At 40.4% G+C, this 18,631-nt stretch overlaps 1 protein-coding gene across 2 annotated transcripts; it reads left to right on the top strand.

Moving 5' to 3' along the window:
• The first annotated feature begins 1,057 nt into the window (after positions 1-1,057).
• urod (uroporphyrinogen decarboxylase) lies at positions 1,058-12,145 on the top strand. Of its 2 annotated transcripts, XM_047367341.1 has the most exons (11): positions 1,058-1,246; positions 3,009-3,121; positions 3,275-3,354; positions 3,524-3,586; positions 5,280-5,477; positions 5,567-5,728; positions 7,624-7,758; positions 8,080-8,180; positions 8,470-8,536; positions 9,699-9,879; positions 10,400-12,145. In XM_047367341.1, the coding sequence occupies exons 1-10, from the start codon at positions 1,224-1,226 to the stop codon at positions 9,861-9,863; spliced, it is 1,107 nt and encodes a 368-aa protein (XP_047223297.1). In that variant the 5' UTR covers positions 1,058-1,223; the 3' UTR covers positions 9,864-9,879; positions 10,400-12,145. The 2 variants fall into 2 exon arrangements, with proteins under 2 accessions (XP_047223297.1, XP_047223296.1); XM_047367340.1 differs by lacking the exon at positions 10,400-12,145 and having other exon boundaries at positions 1,059-1,246; positions 9,699-9,950.
• Positions 12,146-18,631: the final 6,486 nt, after the last annotated feature.

The following is an 18,631-nucleotide window of genomic DNA, read 5'->3' as shown; positions in this document are numbered from 1 at the left end:
CATGTTAGCATTTGACATTTACACAAAGTTTGGTGATTATTTACAGGGAAAACAGATGGAGGAGGTGTTGCCTGACCTATGATCATCCTGTGTAAAGCAAGTACTCTGAATGGCACATGTAAAGTGTTTCTGGATAGAGTAGCAGTGTGAAACCAAAAAAAAGGGGTTTGTCTTAACCGCTCTAAGCTTTCGACTTTTTACACATTTAAATTTATATGAGGCACACACTGTCAATGGAAAACGCTTTACTTTGTTCCTTTTTTTCAGGGTGTGTTTTACAGAGGAAGATTGCTGGTGTCTCTCTGACTCCTACATCCATTTCCTGTTTGAATAACCCTTTGTTGTAAAAAAAAAAAACAAAGCAAAAAAAACACCCAACATAAACTTGGTGTCAATTTAAAAGTTAATCTAAATAATAATAAAAAAAACTGCTACAAAATGTTTGAGATCAGAGTGGTTTAAATACAGAATAAGTCTGCTTTAGTGTTGGTCCCTCTTGGACAAACCAATAGATTCGATATTTAGGTCAAAGTAATTTGGATTTATACTTAGAAAAAACGCCAAGTGGCTAATGAGTTCCAGGTAACTGCTGCTAACCATTTAATAGACACCTGTTTTAAGAACCATCCCTTCAAGGGTTTGAAAGCCATGCACCTTTGCCCTTCTCCACAGAAACAACTAGGATACCCTACCCTTTACTAGGAACGTCTAAAGCAGAAGGATAGTGCTTAGATTAAGGGAGAATGGCTAAAACTGGATTTTTCGAATAGTTTTCACACGACACAAATACGATGTATGATATTATATGCAATGATATATTAATTACACAGTAGCCCTATTAAGGCTGTCAGGTTTGTCATTGTGAAGTTGTTTAAGTTGCATTTTGTGTTCTTCAACCAGCAATAGTTAGGGCCTGAACTGAGGGAAAAGAGGAAAAGGATAAAACAGATTTTAGCCCCAGAATAGTTTTGTTTTTGTGTTATTATAGTTTTGGACCGACCGAGGAGGAGAAAACAAAAAAACAAAAAAAAACGAGATAAATACTTTTATTTTGAAACGTCGCTGTGGCGCCGTGGCTGGTCATGTGATCTACCAACATGGTCGTGCCCCTCTTCCAGTAAGCAGGACCGGTTTAAATGACGAACCGAAGATCCAAACTGACGACTTGAGACGCAGCCAGAAAAGCTTTTAGATAAACCTGACGCTTCTTCAGCCCCGCAGACATGAGCAAGAACGACGTTATCCTGTAAGTAACCTACGTCTACTGTTAGCCCCTCCAAACGCCCAGCTTAGCATTAACGTTTTTCCTAGGCGCTAGCTGTCTAAACAGAAACTTTATGAAACCTATATGTGTCATTCTTATGTAAGCATCAACGAGTCTACTTACAGAAATCAGAAATGTACCAAAAACAAACCGGTGTGGCTACTAGCCAGTATTTCCTGTTAAGAAACGCTTTCCTCCAATGTGGAAAACATTTTATTTTGAAAACAAATGGTTTTTAGTTAGTTTTTTTTTAACACGGAGAAGAAAGTTCATTCTTTCAAACTCTACTCTTGAGGAAAAATATAAGTGCACGACCTCAATCGGTCTGAGTTTTAAGAATATCCTACATGTTGAGCATATGTCTTTTTCGTTTACCAAGACGGTTGGGATCCATCCTCCTGCTCCATCGATTCAACCGTTTTCTTTTACTGTTGGCGGATGATAAGAAAGCAGAAGAGGGTTATCTGTCATAATCACTGAGGGCAGGTCAGCCCAGGATGCTCAGTGTGTCTGCAGGGAGAGGGAGAGGGAGGGGTACACCAGGCCAACTGTGTTTCTGACCTTAAATGCTTCTTGTGTTGTCTGAAGGTTAGGATCCGTTTCAGGAGCTAATCCTGGTCAGACGTTTACACACAATGATATTAATAAACCTGTAACAAAATCTGGGAAAGCCCAGATGATGATGTCGTGTGCTTGTGATTAATCAGGTCAATTGTTTAACATCTGAGATAATTGGAGGAGCACCTATGGATGTACTTTAGGGCAACACACACACTACATTGTGTGGCATCATGTAGAAATCTAAATATATCAGGAAGAGAATTTTGGACCTCCATAGGTCTGGTTCGTCCTTGGGTACAATTTCCAGATGTCCAAAGGCACCATCTTCCCACAACGTGGGACGTTCTGGTCAGTATACTGTTCAGGAAGGAGACGGGTTCTGTGTCCTATAGGTAAATCCATACATTTGGAGGAAAAAGGAGCAAGCTTTTAAACTGAGAACAGCATCTGAGCTCTGAAGAATGGGGGTGCCAGCATCATGTTAAGTGGGTGTTTGGCTGCAAGCGCACTTAGTAAACCAGTTGGCATCCAGAGGAAAGAGGATTATGTGGAAATTTTAGAGCAACATCCTATTCTCAACTGTTACCTGAAACAATTTTTTTTTATCTCGGCTGCTATTTTAAAACAAAGACAAAACAATTAGTGTTCAGCATCCTTTACTGCCGGTTAGCGCGGTTGCATTATTAAAACTGCAAGATTCGTAAAAGGCTGCCGATATATCCAAACCCAGGTGGAGGTTAAAACCTCAAATGGTTAAAGTGGAGCAAATTTGCTGTACTGCTTTCAGCCTTCCGGTTATTTGCTATCTCGTAGCCTAAATGAATGGCAGATATTATATAATTATTTTGACAAGGTGTCAAAAGTTCAGAAGGATAAAGCAGGACAAGTTCCCTGTGATACATTTAGCCTTCCTGTTATCTGCTGAAAATCTTGCTTTCTCCCAGCCTGAATGAACGCTTTCCATCCTTTTTAAATGAAAAACCGCTAACTTTGAGTGTACTTCACTCGGTAACCGTGTCCACACTGAAAAGTGTTATTAACATCGTAACCTAGCAGATACGCTACATTTATGATCCGATAACGACCGTCTTTTTTAGGTTCCGACCTGCCAGTCGGGGCCCATTAAGCTGAAAACCCAAAGTTTCAGGTCATCAGTTGATTCCTCTGTATTTCTTCCATCCAGCCCCAAAGACTTTCCTGAGCTGAAGAATGATACATTCCTGCGAGCAGCGCGAGGAGAAGAACCCGAACATGTCCCGGTCTGGTGCATGAGACAGGCCGGGAGATACCTACCAGGTACTGATGTCCGTAAAGCTCGTCTTTCTTTTTTTTCCACAAAGATCCTAAACGTTGTTGCTATATTTGTGAGAACGGTTTGGCATTGTACGTTTTCTCCCAGGAGTTTTGTTTTTATTGATCACTTTTCTTCTGTTGAATGTTTATCTGCAGAGTTCCGTGAGATCAGAGCAAAGAAGGACTTTTTTGACACATGCAGGTCCCCCGAGGACTGCTGTGAGCTCACCCTGCAGGTAAAGCCCAAGCATTCACAGTCGTTACATTTACATTTTTCTTCACTTCGTTGAAAGGTTCACTCAGATTTTTTTTCCTCAGTTGGGTTTTCTTGGATTAATAATTTTGTCTGTTCTTTCTTTCTTTCTTTTTTAACTCTCCTGAAATATTCCTCCATTCTCTCTTTAGCCGTTGAGACGTTTTCCCTTTGACGCCTCCATCATCTTCTCTGACATCCTCGTCATCCCACAGGTAGCACACCCAGAAACATGCTCACATGGAAACTAACGCTATTTTCTGAGACCGGGAGTCAGTTTCAAATAAAATATCTTTGACCAGCCTTGAAAGAAATTTGGTGTGTTTGTACAGTGCTTTAGAAAAGTAGTATTACCTGTTGAATTTTTACCAGTTTTGTAAATTTACAACCACAAGCACATTAAGTGGAAGGAAATAATTTATGTTTGCACCAGTTTTCCCAGACAAAAAAATAGAAAAATGTGGCCTACATTTGTATTCACCCTCTTTACTCTGACACCCCTAAATAAAATCCAGCATGAAGTTAACTTTAATTAGAAAGCTGAGTCTCACTTGGAGCTATTTAATCTCTGAAAAAATACAACCTCAGTAAAAGCAGGGCAGTCCAAGAAGAAAGCCTTAAGAGTCTGGGTCAGAGAACAAAAGCATATTTATGTATTAGAAGAGTCTAGTCAAAGTCCAGACCAAGATTTAGTTGAGACTTTCTGGCAGAACTTGAAAAATGCTCCCTGATGCTCTGACCAAATGAGGTTTCAAGAGGTGTTCATTTATTGTATGTATTTTTGGGTTTGTTAGGATGGAAAACGGATACTTGCTGTGTGAATGTCCTCCATATGTTAGCGTTTTAGTCTAGCTTTTTAATGAAAAAAATGATGTGATGTATATCAGCTACAATTAAATCCTCACCGGTTTTTTCCCTTTAAACTCATTTACCTTCAGTGTTTTTCCTGTTACGCTGGAAGTAAACTTGGATCTACAACCCTAATTCCAGTGAAGTTCACACATTGTATAAAACGTAAAGATATTTAATGTTCAGACTGATAAACTTTATTGTTTTGTTGGCAGTTTTTTTTTTTTTGTTGCAAATATTCACTCATATTGAATTTGATGCTTGGAACATGTTCCAGGGGCATGTTTACCACCGTGCTACATCACCTTTCCTTTTAACAACACTCGATAAGGGTTTGGGAACTGAGGACACGAGATGCTGAAGCTTTGTAGGAGGAATCCTCTCCCATTCTTGCTTGATGTACAACTTCATTTGCTCATCAGTCCGAGGTCTCTGTGGTCAGATTTTGCGCTTCATAATGCTCCACACATTTTCAATGGGAAACAGGACTGGACTGCTGGCAGACCAGTCTAGTACCTGCACTCTTTACGAAGCCACGCTGGTGTAACACGTGCAGAATGTGGCTTGTTGTTGTCCTGCTGAAATAAGCAGGACGTTTCTTGGATGGCAGCAGATGTTGCTCCAAAAGCCGTTTTATACCCAATCATGACTCTCACCTGTGAAATGTTCCCAGCAGCTGTTTTTTGAGCGTTCCTCACCTTTCCCAGTCCCTTGTTGCCCCTGTCCCAGCTTTTTTTGAACGTATCACAAGCCTCACATTCAAAATGAGTGAATATTTGCACACAAAAAACAACAAAACCCTGATAAAGTTTATCAGTTTGAATATTAAATGCCTTGTCTTTGTAGTGCTTTCGGTTGCATTTAGGTGAAACAGGATTTGCTGATCATTGTATTCTGTTTTACATTTTACACAACATCCCAATTTCATTGGAATTGGGGTAGTTCAGTCTTGTGGGATATTACTGTGAAAGTATTTACACCTCAGAATACAAATATATCTGTTTTCAGGTTTCTTAATAAATATAAAGAAGTTTCTGTATTTGTCCTTTCTCCATTCAGGCCATGGGTATGGATGTCCAGATGTTGACTGGTAAAGGTCCAACATTCACTGACCCATTGAAAGAACCCGAGGACCTGCAGCGCCTCAAGGCCAACGTGGACGTTAACAAAGAGCTGGATTATGTCTTCAAAGCCATCACACTGACCAGACACAAGATTGAAGGAAAAGTGCCCCTCATAGGATTCACAGGAGCTCCGGTGAGAGATGGGCCGAGACCCATCACTTGTAGATGTCCAGAAAATCAAGCAAACCTGTTCAGAACCTTTTGTCCATCATCTCTCCACAGTGGACCCTGATGTCATACATGATCGAAGGCGGAGGCTCCACCACCCACTCCAAAGCCAAGCGATGGCTGTACCAGCACCCCGAGTCCAGCCACATGTTGCTGAAGATGCTGACGGACGTGATTGTTGAGTATCTGCTGGGGCAGGTAGCAGCCGGAGCACAGGTCAGACCCTTTGGTTTTAGTTCTCCGAATGCATTTACCAATGTGTTGAAATTCCCTTAATAGGAACATGATTCATGCTGTGCAGGCCAGTGGATGTGAGTTACAGGGGAAAATGATTTGCTGATTGCGGCAGCAGCTCCCACCTACAGTCTTCAGGGAAACAGTTTTACAAAGAATCAGCAGGAAATACGGCTGATTCACCATTTTCCTTTTAGATTTCCTAAATAATGAACGATAGCCTTGAAACACAAAACTGTGTTGTTACAGTTGAGTCTAGAAAACAGTTTTGTTGTTTTATTTATTTTTTTTTTTTTTAGAGGTATAAGCATCTATAGCGCCTGGCAGCAGTATTTATATCCCATAAACTTCTATATTTTGGCATCTTACAACCACAGACTTCAGTTTATTTGGATTTTCAGTAATGGACAAACACAAAGTGTTGCATGATTGTAACATGCTTTAGAAAAACGTTCCCAAAAAGCAATAAAAATCTATTAAGTGTGGTGGGCATTTGTGTTCAGTCCTCCTGACTCAGAGCTTTAGCTGCAAGTCTTTTGAGGTACGCCTCGAACACCTTTGCACATCTGGAGACTGAAATATTAGTTTTTTCTTCTTTGCAAAAATAACTCTTAAGCTCAGTCAGGTTGAAACATGAACAAGAATTTTCAAGTCTTGCCGCTGATTCTCAGTTGGATTTAGTTCTGAACTTTAACTGGGCCACTCAACATGAATATGCCGGGATTCAAACCAACAACCTTTTAGTTCTGGCTGTATGTTTAGGGTTGTCTTCCTGCTGGAAGGTGAGCCCCCAGGTTTTCTGCAGCGTCTAACAGGTTTCCTTCCAGGCTTGCTCTGACTTTAGCGCCATCTATCTTCCCAATTACTCTGACCGGCTTCCCTGCCCATGGTGAATAAAGGCATCCCCACAGCATGATGCTGCCCCCACCGTCTTTCACTGTGGGGATGGTGTATTCAGTGGGATTGGCAGTGTTGGGTATCCTCCAGATGTAAAAAAAAAAAATCATCATCGTCCACATGGTTGCTGTGTCTTCTGCGTGGCATGTAGCAAACTGCAAGCAGGACCTCTAACAGCTTTCTTAAAACTGGGTTTCTTCTTGCCACGACTAATGGTTGTCCTGGCAACAGATTCTACTGCCTGAGCAGTGGATCTCTGCAGCCCCTCCAAGGTTATCGTTCATTGACCTTTCAGTTCAACGTTGTGGGATATTGTTTAACAACCTAAGCCAACTGGCATTAAAAACAAGACTGTTTTTACTTAAGTAGGAGATTTTTCAAGATTATTGACTTGTATGTATTTTAGTTTGGAGAAACACAGTAAATGAGGCAGAATACAAATGCATGTCACACTTTTTAGATCTTTGTCTGCAAACTTCACCTTTATGGACAAAGTCATGCAAATTCAGATGAAATATGTAAAAGATTTGTATAGGAACGTGAAAAAGGTCAAGGGGTGTGGATAGTTAGGCAAGGCCGTGTAGACTGTGGTTGTTTTTCATTCCAAGCACTGGATGAATTTTATGTCATCTGTCTGATCTAAGACTAAACCTCCAGCTGTATTACAGTGTAACTGTCATAATGACCCACAGAGTGACTCACATTATGTTGGTCTTATTCAACCACTTGCAACAATTGTCCTCTGCCTACATGCTTATGTCTAATGCACATGTAGAAATTCCTCGGAAATCATCAGCAGCCTGACTAACTGAGTGCAGTATTTACCAGTAACTGCTGCAGGCTAATTTTACCTATTGGAGGTTGTCAGTATTTGCAAAAACAAGATGCTGATCTTACTGTAAACCGTGTGGTAAACTGCTCGTGTTTCCACCCGGTTTTAACTGAACCATCATTAAATTGTTGATTCCCTGGCTCTCCAGGCTCTGCAGGTGTTTGAGTCCCACGCCGGGATCCTGGGCCCTGTGGAGTTTAAGGAGTTCTCCCTGCCATACCTCCGAGACATCGCTCGTCGTGTCAAGGACAGGCTTAAGGAGAAGGGACAGGATGTTCCGATGGTGAGAGACACCACGTCCAGAGATGCTTTTATATCATTACACATCATCTGATGAAGTGCAAATAAGTAACCAGGAACAACAACCACCCTCTAAATGCATGATCTCATTTATTCATTGGGCATTAGTACCAGTGATCTAACAAATTCAGGTCTCTTGGTATAGTGTTGCTGAAATAACACCTAATCCCTAATGAGATCAATAAAAATGATGCCAAATGCTATGACCCTTGATTACCTGTAGGTGGCAGCATTTCATTAAAGCTGGATCAGCAAAGCCTATGTTTTTTTGTTTTGTTTTGTTGACTGTCCTGTGCTGTTCCAGATCGTGTTTGCTAAGGATGCTCACTACGCTTTAGAGGAGCTTTCTGCGTCTCATTATGAAGTGGTGGGGCTGGACTGGACCATTGACCCCCGATCAGCGAGGTAATACATACAGATACAGTTCATATACACTTCAGCACACCAGGCTCCTCTCTTGTAGTGTGTTACATTAGAGGCAGCTGAAAGCTTATGTATGCAGTTGAAGCAGTGATGGTGGGTCTGTTGCACAAAGCAGCAGGTTAACCATTAGCCGTGGACCCCCTCCCCTCCTCCCTCCTTCTAGTTTGTCACTGGGTGCAGGATTTAAGTCAACAAACATTTGCGTTTCCTGCTTTACTCATCAAATACTTAACCTGTTGGTTAAAGGATTAACAAGTGTGTGTGTGTTCAGGGAGCGCACAGGAGGGAAGGTCAGCCTGCAGGGAAACATGGACCCCTGTGCTCTGTATGCTCCAAAGGTAACCTCTACTTCCTCTTTGTTTAGACTCACATATTGTCAGATGTACAAATCTGATGAATGAAGCAATTTTTCCTCAGAAAAACAAACAAATTGTGAGGCGTAGCCTCCTTACATTAAATGCCTTTACTATTTATAGTTAAGATTACTGATGAAGTCAGATTCTGTTTAATCTGACCCTTCCTCATTGTTCAAACAGTCCTCTCTCCACTCATGCAGTGCCTTACAGATTTCTCTTGAACCGTTTTTTTTTGTTTTTTTTTTGTCTTGGTGCAGCCACAAAGTGTAGTGTATTTTATAGGATTGATATGGGATAGACCAACACAAAGTAGTACATATTTGTGAAACATAATATCTCTGTTAAATCCCTCATCCAGAAATGGAAAGGGTACAGCACAAAGACAAACCTACACAGACATGTTCCTTCTGCACTGAGGGGCTGTGCAAGAACAGCATTAGTCAGACGTGCAGCCAGGACGCCCATGGTAACTCTGGAGGAGCTGCAGAGATTAGCTACTCAGGTGGGAGAAACTGCTTGCTGGACTACTATTAATCCAGTACTCCACAACTCTGGGCTTTTATAGAGGAGTGAAAAGAAGAAGATAATTGCCGAAAGAAAGTCATAAGACGTCCTGTTTGCAGTGCGCTACAAGTCACTCAGAGAAACCACCAAACATGTGGAAAAAGATTCTCAGGTCAGATGATTCCAAAAATCCCTTGTAGGCCTACAAACAGTATTGTATGTGTGGTGAAGAACTAACGTACCATCCCCCACAGTAAAGCAAGGTGGTGGCAGTGTCATGCTGTGGAGATGCTTTTTGTTTCAGCAGAATACATTCCTGAACGAACACTAAGATTTTTGGCAAAGAATCAGCAGTGTCTACACGCTAGTACTGCACGATCAGATGTTTCTATTTGTAAAAATGTTTTGAACTCTTATCGTTTTTCTTTCCCTTCACAATTATGCACTGCTTTCTTTTGGTCTGTCGACAAGATCCTAATAAACAGTTTGAGTTTGTGGTTGTAATACAACAAAATGAGAGGAGGAAAGTAGAAGGGGTGTAAATACTTTGGCAAAGGTCTTTAAGTCTGACAATCCTCCTTCTAAGAAGTAATCCCCTAATGCTTAACTTCAATTCTGTCTCCGCGTCCTTCTCACACAGGAGCTGATTTCGGACATCGTCAAGAAAATGTTGGAGGGTTTTGGAACGAAGGGTTATATCGCTAATCTCGGCCACGGCCTTTACCCTGACATGGACCCGGAGAACGTCGCTGCCTTCGTCGACGCCGTGCACCAGCACTCTAAACTTGCCATCAAACAAGCATGAAGACAGAATACAGAATGTATGTTATTGATCATGTAGAAGAGAATACGTTATTTAATTAAAAATCAACTGTTTTTAAATACAAAATAACAAACGACTGTCTGTATTACTCCAGGATAGAAAAACACCACATTCCTGTATTGTGCAGCTGTTCAGGATAAACATGTTGCTTCTCTAAGATGAGATATTTTCCTCTCCATCCATGATGTGTTTATCTGACCAGGAGTGGATTACGTGCTTGGATTGAAAAGCAATCACACGATTTTAGGAAGTAGATGTGCATGTAGAGCTCATCTTAAGTGCTGTACGACCATATTAGTGATCATATTCAATCTGTTAGGAAAGCTCTGAAACAGCTTGGATGATTTGTAAGATTTTTGTATTTTTCCCAGCTACTCTAGCACTTACAAATATATCTATAGAAACATCTAAATTAATACATTTAGAATCTATAACTAAGCTCGTCAAAGAGAAAAGCTAAACAGCAACTGGGTTTTCTCCGGGAATATTCTGTTAAACTAACATTTTACATTTTTTAGGCAAAATGTCTGCACACAGCATATGTTGATGACTTCGCTACCCAACATCCTGACTGAGCAAATCCCCCGTTGGATCTCAGCATGAGAAGACCCCCACCTCCTCATCACAGAGAGTGCATTTTTAATAAATTCAGATGCCTGATACGAAATGTTATTCCATTTTAGGTTAGACATTTTAAAAGAAATCATTGTTGCTTTAAAGTTTTAGCCTTATTAGATTTCTGTTGCACTGCGAGATGGGGCTTTATAGTGTCCACTTGTTTGAAACAATTCGTTCATAGCAGTGAATTGCTCGCAAAATGCCTGTGATGCTTTCGCCCGGCTTTATGGCACATCACCTGGTGTCTCGTCCAACATCCAATGCTGTTGTTAAGCAGAAACAAAGACAAAACGTGAGTTATTGATCGCACTAGTCGTCACGTTCGAGGTTATCCATGAAAACCCAACATATGCTGCCGACAAGCAAGTTTGTTTTAGATCCTCTTTAGTCCACACAGCGACACAATCTACGATATGTAGGTAGATGTATCTTGGCACCAACAAGGTCCTGTCATAATTCTGACAGGATATTAGACCCCTCTTCTTTTTAGAAATGGTAAAGGTCATTTTAACTGGTTGGTTTTCTAGCATATATCCAACTTTGAAGCCAATTTTTCAGTGTTTTCAGTTGGATCACCCAACCGTGTCCAAGTTTAACCATTTGACTCAAACAACCACCCTCGAAAGAAAGCCAGTGAAGATGTTCATGAACATCCCAGCGACCACCAAGGCTTAAGGCTATATCAGCCTGGAAAGTGATAGTGCGAGTTTAATTTGAGATGGCGCTGACTCACAAAACCTCCCCAAGCATGGACAACATTGTAGTGATCCAAATGCTTTCTGGAGAAACGATCTGTTCTCTATTTGGCAGCACTCACAAGAACTATGTTTGTAGGAGTAGATGTAAGGCAGAGGGGGCAAATTCCTGTCTTTGAGGCCTGGTGTCCTGCAGGGTCAACACAGCAGAATGAATTGGCTTTGTCATTAGCAAGTTCCTGTAAAACTAGAGAAAGAATTCAAGTATTTTATTCAGGTCTGTCATAGCAGAGATGCATCTAAAACACGCAGGATCCTGTCCCCTAAAAACAAGAATCAACCACGCCTGGTGTAAGGCTTTTAAACATCATAACCCCTGTACCAACTGTGGAGCATGGTGGTGGTAGCATCATGCTGAGGGCCCGTTTTGCTACCAGTAGTACTTGTGCATTCTACAAAGTGGGTGGGATAATACATTGTTAGGACCACCTACAAATTCTTTTATGTTCACCTCGGATCAGCAGTAAGATGGTTGAAACTTGGACAACCCTGAGTTTTCCAGGAGGAAGATGATCCCAAACATGTAAAACAGGTCTTTTTTTTAAAGGAAAAAGCAGACTAACATTAGGATTCTGGAATGACCTCAACATTACTAAAATGATATGGTCTGTGCATAAAAGCCTGGAAACCAACCAATTTAAATGAGCATCACCATTTCTGATGAGATGATTTATCAAACATCTAGACAGAACTATGACAGCACCTTGTTGATGGCTGAAACTCTGCATCTTGCTAAATATTAACAATTTAAACCTACATTTTAAAATCTTGATGGAGTGTGTTTCAGAACAAAATTATAACATGCATGCTCACCTATTTCATTGAAGGGTTTTGTTCTTATCAAACTGAAAAAAAGAATGATTAAAATATAAAGGTGAGATTCATGCTGATGATGAGTGTATGTAAACCTCTGTAATACACAGAAGGATACAGGATAGGCACCTCACATCAGGCAGGTTTGGAACTGTGGAAAATCCTCCCAGCTTCACAAATGTTACCTTTTTATTAACTTAGGCTTATTCTATAGTTGAGATGAAAGGAAATCATAAAAACAAAACTTGATTGATTATGTGTGATTGCACACTGAGACCTGGTTAAGAAAATGGGGCACAGACGCGACAGTCGGTGCGATTGAAACTGGGACAGGGAGTGAGACAGTGTCCTGCCTGAAGGTGTGGGAGTCTGTTTTTAACAGCAAGTCCTTTGAGAAATGCTTCGCAATGAAGGGGCTGTAGAAATAAACAGCTGAAGTGGTGCATCACTGAGTCGGGGGTTTTCAACTAATGCATTGAAGAAACATTGAGAGATGCACAAGTTGGCAAAATGTACATCTGATACATCACTGAATCCCATATGTCTGATCTTAGCATGTTCTGGAGTAGTTAGCACCTTGTCCTTGCAATTTAACAGAACTTCCAGTGTTCCGGCAGCTTATAACATAATGGTAACATTTTAAAACCCACACAAGGCCAAATTGATTCATATACCCGGCAGGTTTGGACTAAATCATTTTCATTCAAGTAAGATGTTTACTTCAGATTGAAAATGAGGCAGTGATCTCTAACCTTAACCCTACCAGAAGATAATAAAAACAATGTATAGAACAGTAATGAATGTTTTATATACAATTTATTTTAAAAAATTGCATATTTGAAATTAATTAAACCCTTTTCATTAATCAGTTAAAAACCCTTTATTGACATTACAGCAATCAGACCATTTCTAGTATTTCGCATGGTCCCACTGGTATTTTCCAGAGAGGTTGGAAGGCCTCCTTATCATCACCCTAATCTTTAGCTCCCTGCCACATTCTGTCAAATCGCAACTCTGGAGGGACCACTTATCTATAAATAATTATTTCAGGAAAATACATGGTAATAATATTGTTGATACCTGTAAATTTATACTTAGCTTTTTTAGTTTGATCAGAGTTTCTATGAACTAATTAATGATCTATGACATCTTGGTTCCCTGGAGTAAACATACGACACAAGGCCAGTCGAGCGCCCACTGACAGCGAGCAGGATGGCCAGGGGCCTATAAGAAAACATACAAAGCTCTCTGTTGGAGAACTGCAGCAAAGAGGCTATCTTGGGGCTCACTAAGTCTCCATAGCAACCATGAGCAGATATCTACCAATCATTTGTTTGGGAGTCTTTTCTGTTCTACCATCACAAACATAAACTGGTTTGCTAAACTCTACTGGCAGCCGAAGGATTTTGTGCTGCTCGCGACAACAATTCAAGAATGGTACAAATTTAACCCACCAGCCAAAGTGGGTCATACAGATTGACACTTCCATTTTTGAGGGCGATATTTTCACTGGGTCTATGCCTTTTAAACAAAATGCAGACAAATCAAAATCTTAAAATAAAAAATATGATGGACTAAACAAAGTATTTACCTTTTGGTAACCATGTTTTGTTTTTTGCTTTTATTTTAGTTTTACAGCAATTAGGACCACAAGCATCCAGTGACTTTTGCTGGAAAGCAGATTTGGACCCATCCATTTATTTAACTTGGCCAAATACAGGAAGAAAGAGAGACCCAGATCCTGCTCTTGTTGCTGAGGACTGAAAATGTTTCAAGACCCAACAAATTTAAGCAATCCACCAAGAGATGGCCCATGAGTGCTATTAACCTTACAATTTTGGCATTTTTGGCAACAAGTTGGGACACCAATGATCTACTGGCACTTTAACTAGAACCATGTGCTTTAGTCAGAGGAGACTAAGATCGAGCATTCCAGGTGGGTTTGCCATGAAGCAAAGCATGAATATATGGGAAAGGACTGCATGTCCTATACAAGTATGGTGGAGGATCTGTGATGCAGTGAGCCAGGGACTTTTTTACCCAGGAAATAAACCGAGTCATACTAAAGGTATGATTTTAATGTACTTATTTCAGTAGCATAATTCAGTGTGAGATTATGCTACTGCAACAAAATATACATTTATTTATGACTTTGTACCAATCTTCACAAGGGGTGCCAACAACTTGGAAATATCACTAAATAAAACATAAGTAAATAAAACATATTTAATTCTCAAGAAAATAAAGCAATTTTGTTGAAATAAAGTAAGAAAAAAACACATGGGAACACTATAAGGTATAGTGTTAGAAATAAAGCCTGAAAATGTAATGATCACGTGGAAGCTTGAGCTCCATTTATCTGTCATTTCATTAAATGTAAGAAAAAATTCAAGCTATGAACAACATCCAAACAGTGGTCTAGACAATTTCGACAGGAATGCAGAATTCAACAGAAATGCAGGCCAAAATAAGAATCAGTATTCCTGCAAAAACACTGTTCAAATACACATACACTCTGTGTAGAGAAGGTCAAACGTAGAAGCATAAACACAAGTGTTCACCGATTACTGTGAAAAAGGCATTGCACTGAAAAACGGTCACATTAATGTTTACAATTGTAACATTTTCTGAAATTTAGTTGAAAACTGTTTTAATATGCTGAAAGCCGACATTGGTGGAACAAAAGCAGACTCACCAGGATGAGGGTCCAATCTCAAATCTCCAGATCTTTTTTTTTTTTTTTATTCCTGCTGGATTCAACGCATTAATAAATGCGGGGTAAACACAAAGCTACATGTTATTAGACAGAAATTGTGTGCTTCATTACTGTAATCATAACAAAGGCTCAGAGAGGGGATCAGTTTATCCAAAATTCTGTTTTTCTCTGGGATGCGGCTAAGAACAGCAGATAAGCAGATTCTTGTAAATCCGACTGTTTTTGTGCTGCTGCTGATGTTTTTGTTTTGGACAAATCTGGCAAACATCATGTGACCAGAATGGGGTGAAGGGAGGGGACCTCTGGAGTACCTTCGATTATCACTTCTGGCTCAGTTCATTTTCTATCTTTTTTGTTTCCTTTTTGACTGAAAGTTGAACTTTTACCAAATTTCTCCACCATGGAGATTTAACTATACTATATGTTTTTGTAAATGTTGGATCAGCCTGTTAAGGCAAATGTTCCTTTGGGGACATAAAGTACAGATCTAATCTAATCTATTAGAAAGTAGATTTGTCGACAACCAACCCTTGTACTGTTGAAACTGCAAACATACAGACCATCAAAGTTATTTTCTTCACTTTAAGATTGTACAAATAAAACCCACGTTGATTTTATGATATGGTTAAATATTTTAAAGGATGTTGTCCAAGCATTAAGATAATAGAAGAAATCAAATTAAAGTACCCAGCTACCTAAATCCTGACATTAAGAAGCATTATTTTGAGTAATACATTTGTGTTTGGTAATATATTTGAAGATCTAATTCATTGCAAGGGTGACAAACTATGTAGATAACACATTTCAAAGTATTCGATACATGCAAAGGCTTAATATTTGCTTATGTAAAAGGATGTGATTTAAGGCTCTTTTTTGTAAATCAGACAGAGAAGGCAATAAAGTCAGATTCAATAACAATAGTTAAAATTATATTAAAATAATTTTGAAAAACTGGATAAAAAACTATAAACATCAAGGCTTAAAGGCCTTAACTCTACTAAAAAGATCAACTAAAACTGGATTTCAAATGCTTTTGCTGCTGGATATTGCCCTAATGCTTTTCTGCAGCATTAAGACAATCTACATCTCTGACTCTGAGATCATGTTGGAGCGTAACTCCAAAACTCAAGAAAACATCATAACCCAAAAGATGGCCCTGTCATTCTAAAGTTATTTGACAACCTTGATCCTTAGGGCCGTAGCAACCTGGACTCCAATTTAAGCCAGCATTGAATCCTGAACCTTTGTAAATACGACTGGGAGCTGCTAGGCAGTGGTAGCCAAAGGTCACCAGATTATACAAGATTCATAATTTGGTCCAGCTAAAAACACCTAAATTCGCCAGGGGATGTGGTTTAGATTTTGTTTTTCCCCTTTTGAGTCAAGCACAGCAGGAACAAAGGTACAAATCTGCTAAAAGATCACAAATGACTTTCAAAGACTTTAACACCTCAAAACCCTCAGCTAGAATTAAACTAAATCAAGTCCAGGTCAGAGAGAGTCCGCAGAGTCATCGGGCACCCATTCATACCTTAAAGGTAACACAGTTAACCCACTGTTTACTATTAACTAAAACCTGCAGTGTCTGTTTTGATGGCCAGTGCTCCAAGGCATGGTGTCCATTGATCCTTTTCAAACTTGTTCCATTCAGAAGCAACATCACTTTTGGTAAAACTAGCCAGGTCTGAAGTTTCAGCACACTTTAGCAAGATGCCTTCAGTGTGTTAAACCAATACAGCAACCCTGATGTGCACTGACACCAGTAATTCTTAGATCTATATGGTTGGGTCCTCATAGAGGCTGACTCAAGAACTTCTTTCTCTGCTGCTTTCTGTTTTATTTTTAGCAATACTGCTGGTTGACTGTTTGGGATGTCATAATATATCCAAAATAAGTAACATTCCAGGGTCCTCTGGTGGATTTCAACGTGATGGTGAAGTAGCCTCAGTCATCAAGCAGGAAAGCTTTACAGTCTGAATGGTGTACAGAGGATTGTGGATTTTACCAACTAACTGCTACCCAAATAATCAGACAGTGTGCCTGTTTTCCACACTATTTTCACTATTTTGAGCATTTAAAGAAGCGAGTGAGTGATGATCAAAATACACTTCATGCAGTGCTGTGTCCATGCATGAGCTTTTTTTGATCCTTTGTTTGTCTGCTTGCTGAGCACACTTTAACCTAAAATGGAAATGTAGAAATCCAGCCTCCCACATATTAAAGACTGCACAACACTGAGTATTATTAATATTTACAAAACTACACAAAGCTCAAAGCAGCCGAAGAGGTGAAAAAAAGAAGCGGTTTTTATTCATCTTTGTCCTTGTGATGCTGTAGTACAATAAACACGCACACATTCACACAAACACACCTACACAAACTGAACACACACAGGCTTTTGTTGTGGGCCCATAAATAGCAAAGACAAATGAACAAAAATCACCGCTGATTGGCGACAGGTAAGACTGAAGAGGCTGCGGCTGTGTGTCACTGGGCCATCTGGGAATAAAGTGACAGGCGCTGTGTGTTTGAGTGTATGTGTGTGCGCGTGTGAGAGAAAGAGAGACAGTGAGAAGGTTGCAACAATGAATCTGTGCTCTTTAGAAATGGAGATCAATTTCCACATGGTTGCCTTTAAAGGCTTTGGCAGGAGAATAATATATACGTGTGTGTGTGTGTGTGTGTGTGTTTTCTGTGTGTGTTTTTGCCCATGTTTGTGGCTCTCAATGCATACATGTGCACAAATCATTTCATTGTGTGTGGGCTTTTACGTTCTTAGTTTGTGCACAGAGAATGAACAGGTGGATGTATGCCGGTGAGCCTGCATTTCTGCATTTGTGAGTGTGTGTGTGTGTGTGTGTGTGTGTGTGAGTGTGTGTGTGTGTGTGTGTGGGGGGGGGTTGGTCTTTGAAGGAGGACCAGGCTCCATCTCTCAGCAAATCAGCAGGCCTGAAAATCCAATCTGCCTGGAGAGACAGCAAGCTGTACATCATCTGTCATGGATGGACACTATCAGGGCTCTATCAGTGACCGCCCCCTCCAAACACACACACACACACAGCATATCTTTCAATGACCACATGCATGAACGAACGTACACAGCTCACTGTGACAGAGACTGATAGGCATTATTAACTGTGGTGGTTGTGTGATGGGGGGGGTCAGGGGGCTGAGAGAAGCAGGGAGTGAAACTCTGGCTTCAGTCTAAGCTGGAGCCTGAGATGCCTCACTAATACAGGTTCTGACAACTGTGACAATCCTCCTTTGCCGATGATACTTTCCTATTCCAACAAGTCTGCCATGTTGCCGTAAAAAACAGCTGCCACCTGCAAGCTTGCAAATGTTTAACAGCTTGAATAATAGCATCAAACTGAGATTACACTGCGGCGATGGTCCTGGAGCAAAGCGAAGTTGTGAGGTCATCATAGCAGAGCTGCCATTGGTACTTCATTAGCAGGCATCACTACTTAGAAAGTGAACCCATACAGAGTAGGCTGGGTCAGAGCATCTTGAAAACTGCAGCTCTTTTGGGGTGTTCCCGCTCTGCAGTTGTCAAAAAGTATCAAAAGTGGTCAAAGGAAGGAACATTGGCAGGGTAACAGTCAAGGCTCATTAATGCATGTTTCGAGAAAAGGTTTTGGCCATGTGGTCCGACCAAACAAAGGAGCCACTGCTGCTGAAATTGCTAAGGAAGTACACGTTGTTTCTAATAGAACGGTGTCAGAATACCCAGTTTATTGGATATGGGGATGCAAAGCTGCAGACTAGTCATGATGCCCACGCCGATCCCTATCCACCACTGAAAGTGCAGACAATGGCCACATTGTTCATCAGATTAGATCATTAGA

Source organism: Girardinichthys multiradiatus, chromosome 6 (genome assembly GCF_021462225.1).
Source record: "Girardinichthys multiradiatus isolate DD_20200921_A chromosome 6, DD_fGirMul_XY1, whole genome shotgun sequence".
Classification (NCBI taxonomy): Eukaryota; Metazoa; Chordata; class Actinopteri; order Cyprinodontiformes; family Goodeidae; genus Girardinichthys; species Girardinichthys multiradiatus.
This window is presented reverse-complemented; position numbering and strand designations above follow the sequence as displayed.